The sequence below is a fragment of the Clupea harengus genome, chromosome 12 (assembly GCF_900700415.2).
Source record: "Clupea harengus chromosome 12, Ch_v2.0.2, whole genome shotgun sequence".
NCBI classification, from domain to species: Eukaryota; Metazoa; Chordata; class Actinopteri; order Clupeiformes; family Clupeidae; genus Clupea; species Clupea harengus.
Genome location: NC_045163.1, coordinates 16,592,953 through 16,608,209, shown reverse-complemented (window position 1 = coordinate 16,608,209; position 15,257 = coordinate 16,592,953). Strand labels below are relative to the sequence as shown.

The following is a 15,257-nucleotide window of genomic DNA, read 5'->3' as shown; positions in this document are numbered from 1 at the left end:
TTTTTGGCGGACGTCAAAAACATGTTAAAAATGTATAACATAGTTTTAAAAAGCCATGTAACAGACATTGACCTTACAGCTGAACAATTACAGAGTACATCCATCTGAGTGGTAATAATTGAACCATTAGTCTTAATGTTTCGGCAATTACCACTTTTAAACAAGCACATCTATTATTAAGCCCATCTATTATGATGTAGGATTGATTTTACTATATATTTTCTAAATGCATATATAGATTCAGCTGTGGACGCCATGTTGTCAGCTGTTGTCTCCTTATGTGATCTTCCACTGACGTGCTCTGATTGGCAGGTGGAGGTTGACGGGCAGAAGTTCCGCGGCGCGGGACCCAATAAGAAGGTGGCAAAGGCGAGTGCCGCCCTGGCCGCTCTGGAGAAGCTCTTCTCCGGCCCCAACGCCGCTGGCAACAAGAAGAAGAAGATCATCCCTCCGGTAACACACACACTCAAACACACACACACGTACACACACAAAAAAACAGACACATTCATATGCGCATACACATTCACATGCCCACACACATAAGTATGCACACACACACACACACACACACACACTGTTGCTCTGGATGTCTCTGCTTCTGCATCTGATCAGAGATCAGTGAACCAAGCGACAGCCTCAGTCTGTCCCCGGCCACTTGGCCCCGCTCAGACGGTCGATAATTCATTCTGGGCAAGCAGAGATCCCAATCAATAATCCATGGTTTTACCTTGGCGACAAGCGCTAGGGTTCAATAGGCTGATATCCTAATCAGGCCAGACTACTGCGGTGACCTTCCTCATCGCCTAACAAGATTAGAATTTGTGCTTGGATGAGCAGTTTCATGTGTCAAGAGCTGCCTGACTTTGTGTGTGTGTGTGTGTGTGTGTGTGTGTGTGTGTGTATGTGTGTGTGTGTCCTCAGACTAAAGGGGCCATTGCGGCTGCCGCTGCTGCGTCTGCTGTGGCCGCTCAGGCAGTCAGGGGTCGAGGCCGACCCACTCTAACAAGAGGACCCTTCATCAGCGCCGCCGCACCGGGATATGTCACGCAAGGTGTGTGTGTGTGTGTGTTGGGGGGAGGGGAGGGGAGGGGAGGGGGAGACTTTGTATGCATGACAGAATGTTTTTCTGTCTGTCTGTCTGTCTGTCTGTCTGTCCGTCTGACTGTCTGACTGTTTGTATGCTTAATGTTACTGTGTGTATGGTGTTTAGTGTGTTGTCTCATCTTTTGGGTCTGCATTCACACACACGACAGTAAAAAAAACTGATATCATTATTATTATGTCTAAGTATTCTGTTTGTAATGAGATAATAGTATTAATTACACACCTGTCTTTGAATATGCCTTTTATCTGAAAGGTAAATACCGCTTATCTGATAGAATACAAAGCAAACACTACGAACCTGCAGATAGAAGATATGTGTTTGTGTTTGTCATTTGTAAACATACACAAGTTGTGTGTGTGTTTTTTGTTTAAATTTTTTATGCTTTTGTCAGTTTTGTGATGGTTAATGGTATTTTATTCTGTTGTTGAGACTTCTGTGCATGTGTGTGTTATTTAACTGTGTGTGTGTTGCAGGCTTTGGGACTCCGTATGGGTACAGTGCAGCTGCAGCAGCTCCGGCTTACGGTACGTACATCCCACCCCCCCCCCCCCCCCCCCCCCACCCTCCCTCTCCCTCTCCCCCTCTTCCTCAATCTAGGGTCACCAATCAATCCCACTGCTCCCCGTGGCTTTAAGAGACGGTGCCATGGAAACTGAGCTTTCAGTTAGATGGGTCCAAATTAAGAATCGGTTCAAAAGAAAACACACAGAGATCCATCCATCTTTAATTCTAGCCATTTAAAAATAACACCCCGAGTCCGCCGGCGGGCGGTGGAAAGCAGCCACAACCCTCTGGTTCTTGCGGTGGTCGGAGCAGCGCCGTGCTTGTGCTTGCCTGAGTCTAGGGGCGCTCCTCTGCCCTGGATGAGTGTCCTCAGTGGTACCTAATCATGCTGGGAATAGCCAGCCCAACTGGCGCCCCATTTAAAGCAGCTGTGCTTCAGGGGGAAGAGATGGGAGGGGGGTGGGGGGGGGGGAGCAGAGCCATATATACAAGCACACACACACACACACACACACACACACACAACACACATACACACATACACACACTTGCACACTCAAAGACCTAGATGTAGGGAGGTAAGCTTCTATTAGTAAATATTATTATTTTATATTAGCACACACATTAATCCACATATACTTTGAAGCTTTCAGAAATATACTTTCATACACATACACACACACACACACACACACACACACACAGACACACTTTTTACATAAAAACTGAGGTATACCCTTATGATTAAAAAAGAAAGAAAACAAACACACACACACAAACGTGCTTAATGTCCCACCCTATGAAACTATGCAGGACCCAAAACAGCAGCCCTTGTGTATGTGGCTCTGGGACCCCCCTCCACCTACCATACCCCCCCCCCCCCCCCCCCCCCCCCAAACACACACACACAGACTCTGTGGATGCTTTGAATGAGTCTTATGTGCAGGGAGGGGCTGGGGTGGGGTGGTCTGGGGGTCGGTAGGGAGTGAACATATTAGGGTGGAGGCCCCATATTACTCCCTCTGGAGGGTGGAGAGGGTGGCTGGTGGTCCCCCAGGTGCCCTCCCCAAATCTCATCCAAGTCTGCGTGAAGGAGAGAGTCTGGTCTGATGGTTGTCAAGACAAGTGTCCAACGTTGATTCTGGAGAGAAACTAAATTCAGAAAGGATTAAAAGTCTAAAAAGTGAAATGTTAGCTGAAAGAGAAAGTGGCGACCCCAAGCAGATGTGCGTGCCATGAGAAAAGCCCAGAGCTGTTGCATGTCTGCTGCTCTTCGTCCTGTCATGGTGCCGTGACCTTTCGTGACCTTTCTGCCTTCTGTTGCTGCTTTGTGATTTCTGGAAGGACACACACACACACCACTCCACTGCCAGACAACCCGGAAAGCAAACAGTCAAACAAACACACACATACACACACAGATTTACATCTGTTTTTTTACACACAGTTTTGTCATGATGAAGGCTCCACATAAAGTACCAGCAAACAAACCAGCCAGTCAACCCCCCCACCCCCATTCTCTCCTTCCCCTACACCCCCCACCCCCCCCTTCACCACCCTGACACAGTGAGAGCTGTGGGAGCTGAAGGATAACGAGGCACACACACACTCCTCGTGTCAGCCAATCGACATTTACCTCCAGCTCGTTACCAGCTCATTAGCGGCTGACCATAGAACAGATCTAGCCTGCTTCTGGCCGAATTCTGGTCCGGCTCAGTGGGAACCAGGTCTGTTTCAGTGTCAGCTGCTACCTGGCTTCCCACCGCTCAGAAACATCCTTTTATCTTTGTCAGCGTCACAAAGATGTCTTCCGTCACGCTTTGAGTTCAGTAGAACATAGCTAGAAGGACTGCTATATCGGTGTCATTTTTCTTTCAATTCATTTTTTTTCTTTCTTTCTTCTGTCAATGTGAGGTTCATTTTTGTATGTTCATTTTGCATGTCTTAGGGAAGCGTAGGCTCCCGTCAATCATGTCATTAGTAGCAAAACGAGAGCTCTTAATTAAATCGAGAGCTACGAGGATGCATGCCGCCACTAACCTGAATTTGTTAAATTTTTGGAAATGGTAACAAGTTCTCTGTGATTAGTCTGAGAGGCAGGGTTAAAGCTCGACACCACGCACAGCTGCACTTGGAAATTATTTAGATTTCCATTCATTTGAGTAATGAATGTGTGTCCTTTCCTTTTCTACCCCTCAACACTCTTTCTTTCTCTCTTTCTTCTTCTCTCGCTCGCTCACTCACTCACCCACTTTTTCCTATTCATTTTGGGCCTGAGAGCTCCGAATAAATGCATGATATGAGGCTTTAATTGGCCCTGGTGTGGCAATACCACAGCGGTTAACATAGCGACTTTTGTTTTGTTTTTGGATGCTTTTGAGCTGGACTTATGTGGAGTGCTCTTCTCTCCTCTCCTAGGTCTACCCAAGAGAATGCTTCTGTTGCCCATCATGAAAGTCCCTGCCTTCCCTATCCCTCATTACTCCTTCTTTTAGCTCAGGAGCCCACTAAACACACACTCACTCACACACACTCTCACACACACACACACACACACACACACACACACACACACACACACACACACACACACACACACACACACACACACACACACACACACACACACAGAGTCATAGACATGTACCCAGCACAAGGTAAATGAAGGAAAAAAAGTCCTTTTTATTTTATTTTTTTCCTCATTCCCTACCATATCATTGCACACACGTACAGACGGAACACAAAGATAAGACACAGGTGAACAGGGGATTATAAGGACTTTGAGCGGAAGATCATTTGTAAAGTGCTTTTTTTCCTCTTCGTTTTTGTTCTGTCACTGTTACCATCTTTTATTGAGAAAAATGCAGGTGTAAGTTCTTGAAAAAAAAAGACTTGAAGGATTTGTACTGTGAATTGTTACCTCATTCTTGGAGTGTAAATTATACCAGCCTTTTTTTGTTATTGTTTTTTTTTTTTTTCTATAGGAGGGATCAGACACAATCTCTGTAAAAGTGACAGGCGCATTGTGCAAGCTGTATAGGTATAAGGAAACTATTCTTGACAAAATGATAATGATAATAAACCTTTATCTCCTACCACAGCTGAGGTGCTGTCTGCTTGTGTGTCTGACTATAGACCTAACACTGTAGAGAACAGGCTGCCAACGTCACTGTTAGCGACCGGGTCACATTTACAGGAAGTGATGTCGCTCAAGCAAGTACATTTCCTGTCTCCTGTCATGAAACTGTTCAGTTCATAGGTAACTGAACGCAACATAACATGTCTTATAGTGTAGCCATACTGAGACTAGCCACACGGACAACATGTCAAGTGAAAGAGTTCCAGTCAGTCACCCAAGTAGAGAGTCACACTCCCCTGAGCTCAGGATAAAGGACCACCCCTCCACCCCACCCCACCCCCATCCCCCTGGCCACACACACATGGTAGGCATCTGTTCTGATCATTCACATGGCTATCAGATATGGCTGGTTAGTTGGCTGGTTCACCATGTCCCTCTACAACCACCCCTTTCTCTTTGTGACCACCTATTTGGGACTCGCACACACACACACACACACACACACACACACACACACACACACACACACACACACACACACACACACACACACACGCACACACACACACACCAGAAAACCAGAAACTCAAAATAGGCCTCAAAACAACCAAAGACGACACAAAGCCACGTACTGAAGAATCGAAAGCAGCAACAAGGGACCCCATGGAGACATTGCTACCTAATTGTCCTTGTTTTTTTATTTTTGTTGTTTTTGTTGTGTTTGTTGTGTTTTTGTGTTTGTTTCTCCTCTCCGTGAGTGTCTCAGTTGTGGTCTGTCTGAGTTGGGTCCTCTGCCATGGGGCCAGCACAAGCAAACACACAGCGTCTCGTCATCTGCACACACACACACACACACACACACACACACACACACACACACACACACAAGCCAACTCCTCCTCTGTATGCTACTCGTCACAGCAGAACTACCCCCCACCCCCATCACAAATTGGTTCGACAAAAGCTGAAAAATGTAAAGCCATTGGCTGAAAAGAGGCAATGTAAGGCTATTTATTATCTCTGGCTTGTTTGCCTCTTGCTCAGAGTCAGGTCCAATATTGATTCCGCTGCTGAATCAGCATTGGTCCTTCCCAGGATGTTACCTCTTAGAGGTCCAGCCCCTTGAATGTTCTCTGTCGATACTTCCCTTTCAGGGTCACTAGTTCTGCTCCCCTTTTAGAATTGGTTCCATTGAATCATTAGTTCTTTTCCCCTGTAAGACATTAGGTGCTTTTCCATTGCAGGTACTCAGGGTCCTCACTAGGTGGCGTTAACGTTTTTGAAACAGAACATTGCGGTGTAGTAACTACTAAACTTGGTGGCAGCCTTTGCTCTTCGATCACAATGTCAATTCCTAGCACTACAAAATATTGATATATTTTTCCAGCGGTAGCACCAACATGAGACCGCTAAACGAGGGGATATATAGATAATGTATGCAATACTCAAAGGTCAGCAGTTGAATTTTGCTTAAAAAGCACTCGATTAAAGGGCTTCATGGCAGCTGTAATTGCTAAATGAAAATACCAGCACCACTGTTGATGAATTAAAGGCTATACTTCACCTGACATTTTGTTTACATGTTTAGTCAGTGACGGTAACCTCAACATGCTAACCCCGGAAGCTCACTATATTCACCGCGTCTGGTTAAGATATCCTTGCTGGTTTAAGAAAAGGCTCTTGTCTTTCACTCGTGTCAAGTTTAACGAATACGCGTTAGCCATTACTGCAAGCGCCACCCTGCAGTTTCAGGGCCACTCAGAAGTTAGGGGTGCAATTCCCATCAGCTTACTCCGGATAGCTCCTCAGGTTCTGCTGTGTTCATAAGGAGTGAAGGAGTGAAGGGGAGATGGTGGGGATGAGGAGGTGAAAGGATGGAGGTTTCTGGTGTGAGGAGTGTGGCTGTGTGTGTCGAGACGAGAGGGGCTTCTGCTGGCCTATGGCACGGACGAGGTCATCGCTGACGAGAGAGAGAGAGAGAGAGAGAGAGAGCGAGAGAGACCCTGGAACCCCAGGGACAATGGCTGTTTCCATGGTAACTGCTCTTTTTCTGGGTGGGGGAAGCAAGGTCACAGTGGTTGGTTTTTCATGTTTGGGGGGGGAACTCCTTCCTGAACTGGAAATAGTCAGCCCACCTGAACTGCACACGGCCAATGGTTCTCTCTCTATCTCTCTCTCCCTCTGTCTCTCTCTCTCTTTCTCTCTCTGTCTCTCTCTCTCTCTCTCTCCCCCTTATTTCTTTATCTCTCTGTCTCTTTCTCTGTCTCTGTGATGGCAGACATTCTGCTGAGCTCTCTCCAAAACCACACTGGATTTGATTTGTCAGTTACATACTAACAACATTTGTCTGAACTTCCAAGTTGCCATATAAAAAAAGAAACCTTGTCCTCATATGATCTGCCTTGTTTGTTTGTTATTTGTTTCTATTTAGTCCAATCAATGACCTCCTAGAAACGTTTGGAAACCTGTCTTAGCTCCTTAATTTCACCTCTTGAAATTATGATCATCATTTCAGTTTGATTTTGTCTGAAGTGATAACCGTTCAACTTAAGTTGTTGTTGATGTCTATTAACCTGATAACGCCTGGTGCAATGAAAACCCCACGTACAGCCGAAAGAGCAGAGAAAGTTAAACATCCACTTCCAATCCCTTCCCACCCCCACCCCCACCCCTTCACCTCCAAACAGAGTGTGCAACACTGCCTTCTGCAGGACACGTCAGTAATCGCAGTCTCTCTGCTCTTCTCCTCACTGTAGGTGGTCTTTTCATTGACAATCCCTTTTACCAGCCGCGGACCATCGCACCCTTTATAATTCACTTGGGTCCTCAAGATCTCTTCTCTGACTTCTAGAACCATCAGGTTGTGTGGCTCTAAACTGTCGGTTCTCCTCCCCGGCCCGAAAACCTCTGGCTGCCTGCTCCACACAGGGCGTTCAAACTGCATACACTCACACACTCTGTCTCTCTCTCTCTCTCTCTCTCTCTCTCTCTCTCTCTCTCTATCTCTCCCCTCTTTCCTTCTCTTTCCTCTCAAAGACAAACTCCCTTCTCTAGCCGAATGCTCTGAGTGAGGGGGGGGCATAAACTGTACGAAAGAAAAGAGAAAGGACACGACTAAGAGCAATACTCTTAATTTGACACTTTGGGTTTCCCTGGGACCTCAGCTCCAAACCCGAGGTGGCTCGAGACCCAGAGCCTCTTTGACTATAGCAATACTCCTCCAACCCTTTGGTTTGGGGGCTCCAAGCCTGAGCTTGAAAGAAGTGAATGTTGGGTTGAGTCTTGCCCAGTGTCGCACTGCTCTTCTTTTCTTTCTGTTGTCATTGTGTATATTCACTCCTGTGTATTTGTGTGGCTATACTATAAATACATGCATATATATGTATGGTATGTGTTACTATAAATATATATGTGTAGATATAACAATGTAATTATGTATATATATGCATATACATATCAATATTGTTGGTATAAATTATTTTAGAATTGCAAAGTGAAATGTACCCATAATCCTAGAGTATAGCTTTCTTCCAATTTTATATACACAGACTGAGCAATTATATCCAGTGATGTGCAGACATGCAATATGAATCGTGTCTTAATCTACCTGTCCAAAGTAGATTTGTGATGTTTCATTTCTTCCACCTTCAAAACTGTACATCACTGTTCATCAGAGTGTGTGCTTGTTTGCACTTATAAGTGTGTGTGTGTCTGAATCTCAACATGCTGCTCCAGACTAATTTCACCTCTTACATTCAACCTCCTGTCTGATATCCCCATGTATGACACACACACACACACACACACACTCTGTCTGTTTTACAAGAACACACACTTTCCCTCTTTGGTGGTGCATTTATTTATCTCACAGTCCTGTGAGAGACGCACAACACACACTCCACCCCAGCCGTGTGTCCTTGGACGAAATCAGGCAGTGAGGTAGTTCACCTACAACACCCCCATTACCCATAATCCTCCTGTGTGGAGCATACACGCACACACACACAGCCAACATGAAGCACAGTGAACTCGGCACACAAAATGGCACCATGTTTGTAGAGGTGCCATCCCTCCCCTCCTCTCTCTCTTTCCCTACCTCTCCTGCTCTCTCCTTCTCTCCCTCCCTCCTGCTGCCCTCATCTTCATGTCTTAATTCTCATGCACTCTGTCCATCCCGCTCCTGAGAAACCAGCACAAGGGCCCACTAGCCCTGCCCACCCCACTGCAGAAACCTAATCAACTAGGACAAGCGTCAGGCTGACTAATTAACAGATACCCATCCAAAAAACAAAAAAATCATTCAAAAATTCCAAAAATGTTTATATACCCACCACAAATACCACTTGTCTGTTTATGATAGCAAGACGGAGGAGGAGGTTTCACTCTTGTTTAGAACTAGAGTGAAAACCATTAGAGAACTCCGGCCATCTTATTTCCCTTAGCCTTCATAAACCCTTCTAAGAATGTACTTTTAGGCAGACTGATTGGTTTGCGCCAAAATAAAAAACTGGGCTGAGGGAAGTATGAGTTTGGAGTTGAGCTGAAGGTTTTTATAGCTCCAAGACAGAGGTGTGTAAATGTTCAAATCCAGAGGTTGCCTCTCAGAACTTCAAGCATCAGGTTAATATTTCTGTTTATGGTGAAAGGATGTGGTCAGAAAAAAAAGTATTCCTGAGTTTAATCCTGACCTGATTAGGTACACTTATTTTATGGTATGCCATATCCGTGTGGTTGTATTTAAATATTTGAATATACCTATATAATATACATTTATATATTCCTATATATATTTAAAAATACTTGTTGTCCTGCTATATCAAAGGAGTTTTACAGAAGTGGGATGTGATTGTGTGTCAGTGGGATGTGTTCTGTGTGGGTTTGTAGCTGTTAAAGCAATGCACCTCAGAAGTTCAGCTGGGGTTCTCTTGGATGTTCAGCCCTTAGCCTTTACCAGGGAGGATGGAAGAGTGACTCAAATGGAACCGCTTTAATGTTCCACAATGAGAATCAGAAGCCGTTTGATTTTACTCCCTCGTGCGTTTGATCCTCTCAGTTGATTTCTTTCTTTTCATTTTTTTCTTTCTCTAATAATACGAGCAATTCTGGAAACTCTTGAACCTCAAAAGACATTGCTTTTTTATGTTCCCAAGAGGACAGAAAGGCTGCAGTCATTTTTGAATTAGAAAGGTGGGTAAGTCCTTCATGGGTAAGTGTTGCCTTGGATATCACCATCTTGGGTTGTGTATGAAGGAAACCAGCATTTGTGAAGCCGAGGTTCAGATCAGTAATGATCAGCCCCACTGAGCTAGATCCCTCTTACCTCTCATTGTGCACCTATACGTAGACTGTGCCAAGAGCAGTAGCCTTCGCTCTTTCTCTCTGCCTCTCTCTTTCTCTCTCTCTCTCTGCATGTGATTAGGAGGCTATTTTACTAGGCTTAAACTGCACATATCATTTATGAAACATTTTACCCTCCAAGTTTGAGAGAAGACCATAGGGTAAGCACAGTGTGCGGAGCATGGCATGTCATGTGAATGTGTAGCTGGAGTCTTCCATTGGGTATTCCTTCTCTGACACTCCTCTCGTAGTGGAGATCTCTGGCAGGGATCTGGCCTTGACTTGGCCTCCGACCCACACCAGCTCTGGGCTGAGTGCCGATCTGGCACAAGCACCTATTTGGGACACCCTATGGTGTTGCTCCTTAACTTATTTCTATAACCAAAGCTTAAGGAGAAGAGATTTACATGTTACGTGCAGGGATCCTTTAGCCATCATTATCACTAGTGCAGTCGTAAGATGCTGTGCATGGACAGTTCCCCTCCGATTCATTAGTCTTACACTGTTGTATTTAAAGCATCACCTGAAAGTTTCGCTTCTGGTTCAAAGTCAACCAGATGCCCTACAGAAACCCTTCAAGAGTAACTTGCTTGTTACGCACAGTTTAGTTCCCATCCCAAACCATTTGAGCCTTTGCTTGAGAGCAAGCTTGGCATGCCTGAATCAGCTCACATGGTCTGTGGCACTCAGAAAGCAAAGGTTCATTTTTACAGTCAAATGGCAATAAATGGTGACAAACAGAAATGAGACCTGGATTTCAGCTCTGATCCAAAGTTCAGGGATTATGCATAGGTGTGGTGGTGACACACTGAGCAGTACCGAGCTGGAGGCGTTAAGCTGGAAGACTTGCCAGGCACTCTTTCACGGTCCTCCGAGTCCCGATTCAATTAACTTAGATCAGAGGTTCTCATGTCCGCTCCTGGAGAAACCCTCCACCCTAGAAACGTTCTGTCTGTCCCTGCCCAAGCACACCTGATCAGTCAGTGTGGTTGAAATTCTCTTGATTAGCTGGATCAAAGAGTGGTTCTGTGATCTAGATGACTGACGAGTTCTTTAGAGATTCTACGCATATGAAGGGCAGGGGGGGATCTCCAGGGCCCTGTGTTGAGGATCACTGACTGATCACACTGAGAGCTGTACCTTCTACTGGTCACTGTTTGCTGAAATATGGACATTCATCAGACAGCTGCTGGCTCTGAGGCAGGGACAGCTGGCCACACCGCCACCACATACCTAATGGAAACGGCCACAGTCCCCTCTCTCACTTACAGGAGGAGATCTCATGGGTTTTCTTATGGCCTGTGACATCGGGAGGGTCTCAGCTAGGCTCTTGTCCTCCAACACATGGATCAGTACAGGAAAGGGTTACTTTGTGGGACTGGATTCTTTTCCCTTGATTTGTATTTGAATTATTTGTTTATTTTAGATTAGGAACCACAAATCCATTCCTAGTCTAGTTTCTCTGCAGTCAGTAAACACGGAAAAAAAAACCTTGGTGCTCTCTCTATGAACAATAATGAAATCACACGCCAATAACCTCATTGTCAGTTTTATAAGTTTATTAATTATTTTTTATGAGGAATTCTTACATGCTATCAAATCATGGCAGCAAAGATGGTAAGCGACTTGGGTGTGAGGTTGTGTGTGTGTGTGTGTGTGAGTGTGTGTGAGAGAGAGCAATAGATACAGGGGATGGGAAATATGGAAATTGAATTTGTGAGTCCCAGAGCTGAAATAGCTTGGGATCCAGTTTCATGTTGAGCAAGGTTTGCAGGTCTTCTGGCTGGACTGAATGTTTTCCTCACGCACTGCGTCCTACCCAGCATATAGCCTAGTTTTAGAAGGACGGAAGTTTTTTGTGCCCGTTACTAGAAGCAGGTCACGCTGTGTGCTGGTTAAGCTTGATCGAGGACTGCGAGTCCTCCCTACTCTATATCTCACAATCAGAGCTTTTTAGATTTGGAATGTACACAGCTCGAGTAGAATGTATAAACATAGATATTTATTCGTTTTTTTTTATTATTTGTAAACACGTATACAGATGCACATAGTGTATATATATATATATAATATATACATATATATATATATGTATTATATGTATGTATGTCAGTATATGTATGCATACGTCTATAAACCTTTTTAAAAAGAAAAAAATCTTGTGTGACTCTTTGGGCATTTGTGCCCGCTTGTGTTTACATTGATCCTGTTTTTAACCTCGAGTGTGTGGGTGCCGTCTTATGGAGCACTCGCACGTAAATGTGTACATATGGCCCATATGTCTTTTGTTTATACACACAGTGGGGGAAGGGGGCGCGAGAGGAGTTGCCCCAAAAATCTTCAGTTACCCATCTCACAATTTAATGTGACTTAATATATATATAAAAAGGTATACGCATATGACATTGTATTTAGATTTGAAGTAATAAAGAGACAACATGCTCGTGTGCAGTGGTACTTGTGCACAACTTCAGTGAGCAAGCTGTGCTTGAATAGAAGCTAGCCAAAGCGAAGGCAGTAAATGTTTGCTAGATGTGGTAATGAATTCAAACTATTAGTTGTGAAAGCACCATGGTGGTTTGTTGGTCACTGTATTTGCCATCAGTTATGCTTGAACAAATAAGTGCTGAATCTTTAAACATGTAAAACATCTTTTTTTAATAAACAGTATTTATGAATTACCACCCTCCAACTGTTTGTGCTCTCTCATTTTTCTAGATTTTTCTCTTCCATTGTACATATGGAAAACAAGTGTGTGTGTGTGTGTGTGTGTGTGTGTGTGTGTGTGTGTGTGTGTGTGTGTGTGTGTGTGTTGAAGTGTGCTGCTGAAGTTCTGTAACACCTGTAGAGGCATGCACATAGAAAAATGATGCTTTAAAACTGGTTGTTGGGGGCAAACCACCTCTTGGTCAAAAACAAACCAGGGCCAGGAGAACAGAGTAAGGGGGGCAATGAGAAAGTGATCTGATCGTGCCCACGGTGACTGCACAACTGTAAACATGACCCTTGGGCACTAGCATACTGGGATGCATAGCAGAGCCATTTTAATCCCGTACGCTAACATTATTGGTAGGTTTCCAATACATTTCAATCCTCACTGTCTCACTGGTTTGAAATATAGCCTGTGGGCCTTTAGTCATTAGGCCTTAGGGTGAATAGACCCTGTGTAATATAAAGGATTTTTTGGAAAACACAACAGCTTCCCTTGGCTAGACTATTAACAAAAAGTAGCCTCATGTGTGAATATGTACACAACTGTTTATTCGTTTTAAAGTGATCGTTTCCAAGACACACACCCAGGGGATTTGGTTTCCAAACGTGGGTTGCCTTTCTCAGACTCCTGAGGTGCGCAATTCTACACCCATCGACTCTGTGGGTCATTAAAGGAGGAATGCCATCGGCGTGTCGAGGGAGAGGTGACAGGAGGATGAGACCCGGCCGACAAAAACAAATCCAGGTGTGCCGTTTAACAGGTCGCTTTATAAGCTGGTAAGATGTGCAAGTTAACACTTATCACTGAGGATGGGAACGGAGTGAGAGAGAGCGTGTGTTGCAGGGGAATGAATGACATTATCTTGGCAGGCGGCTGTTTAGATGAAAGGGAGAGAAGGGCTGTTTACGAGGCGGACCATGGCATCTGGAAAAGCCATTTGGTGACGAAGGGTATCGGGAGCTCAGATGAACACCACGGCTGCGTCACGGAGTGGTGTGTCGCCAAACGCAGTCATCTCCAGGCTGAAATAGAACGATGTCGTGCCGAGTGTCTGAAACCCCATGAGCTGGACGCTGGCTGAGATGATGCCAAGTCAGCGGTTAGTTTATGGAGGAAGGGTGGTGGGGTGTGTGTGAGATTCACCCTGCAAACCGGCATTAACCTGCTCGCGCTGCACTCCTTTAAATCTGGCCCGAGCTCATCGGTTAGGCCTACTCAGCCGTCCTATCACTATTCCACCCATGCCAACATCCGATATTTTTAGCTGTCAGTAGGGCAGCGCTGGTCTTATGGTGGCGCTTCATTGGATAACGCTGACGTCCGCTGCCCCGAAGACAGGTTTCTCAGGAGCAGGGAGATCGGATTCCGGTGTCCACTACACACTCATGCTGGGTGATAATTTTACTGGCTTGCGGTATTAATAAAAGTTGTAATCTCTCATCCTACTTATAAATTGAAATATGGGATTATAAATAATCTTCGAATCCAACTGATAAAGTGATAAAGGGAAATGATGATAAAGTAGACCTATGGGAAAACTAATTCACCAAATCTTTGTATTTTAATGAATGTGACAAAGATAAATAACAAATCATTTCTTGAACGGTGAATATGACAATAAATGAAATAAAATCTTAAAATGGCCACGAACAAATACTACGACGAAACTATGCCCAAGGAACAGTCCATACTGCCGGTAACCTACATGCTGGGCTCTTCCTCATGAAGTATGAATGATTGCTTACGCAGTGAGTCATCGAAATATCTGCGTTCAGAAGTAAAATGCAAGCCTGAATTTTGGACAGGAGTCAATTTAAGGGTTTTTGCTGTACACATTGACAATATTAAGATACCTGTTAATGTTATGAACTGTGGAAAGCCCAGGTGGTGGTCTAACATGGGTGATTTTTCCCAAGAGGTATAGATTTAGTCATTTCTAGGTGAATGAGACCATTAAATAAAACCAAACCAAAACAGAAAATACATGCTGCAAGTTAAGGGTCATGTAATTGAGAACTTTGCCCAATAACTGCATATTTATGAGCAGTAATTCTATGCGATTAGATGAATGGATTATATTTCAAGTGATGCTCATGTAAAAACAGCACCTGAGCAACCACTGGTAACCAACTGTCAAACGCTCATCAAACAGAAAATAACCAAATGAGATGGGATGTGGTCATAGCTTTATATTGAAATCTTGATGTATACACAATGCAACCTACACTATTACAATGTCCACACGTTGGTAATGTTGGATGAAGGTACATTTTGGCATGTAATAGATGAGACAGCAGTTTATGACTTGAGACGAAAAAAGCTTTGTATTTCGTTGTTGCTGTTGAGCAAAAAAAAAAGAAATTATAAGAAAGTCATCTCTCTCTTTTTAGACACAGTACAATTAGGCAATATTAGTACAGTTACCAAGGAGAGTAGAAATACAAAATCAACAAAAACAAACAAACAAAAAACTCATAGGCTTCTTATGTACAAGTTGAACGGCTTCAGTGCCTTCA

General features: G+C 44.3%; 1 protein-coding gene across 1 annotated transcript in view; it reads left to right on the top strand.

Annotated features, from left to right (window-relative positions):
* Positions 1-4,712, top strand: part of LOC105902582 (spermatid perinuclear RNA binding protein) — a 97,644-nt gene extending 92,932 nt beyond the window's left edge. The window contains exons 16-19 of the mRNA XM_031578250.2: positions 313-453; positions 925-1,054; positions 1,582-1,632; positions 4,031-4,712. Coding sequence (XP_031434110.1) covers positions 313-453; positions 925-1,054; positions 1,582-1,632; positions 4,031-4,107 — 399 coding nt within the window. The 3' untranslated portion in view covers positions 4,108-4,712. The remainder of the gene's footprint in view (positions 1-312; positions 454-924; positions 1,055-1,581; positions 1,633-4,030) is intronic.
* Positions 4,713-15,257: the final 10,545 nt, after the last annotated feature.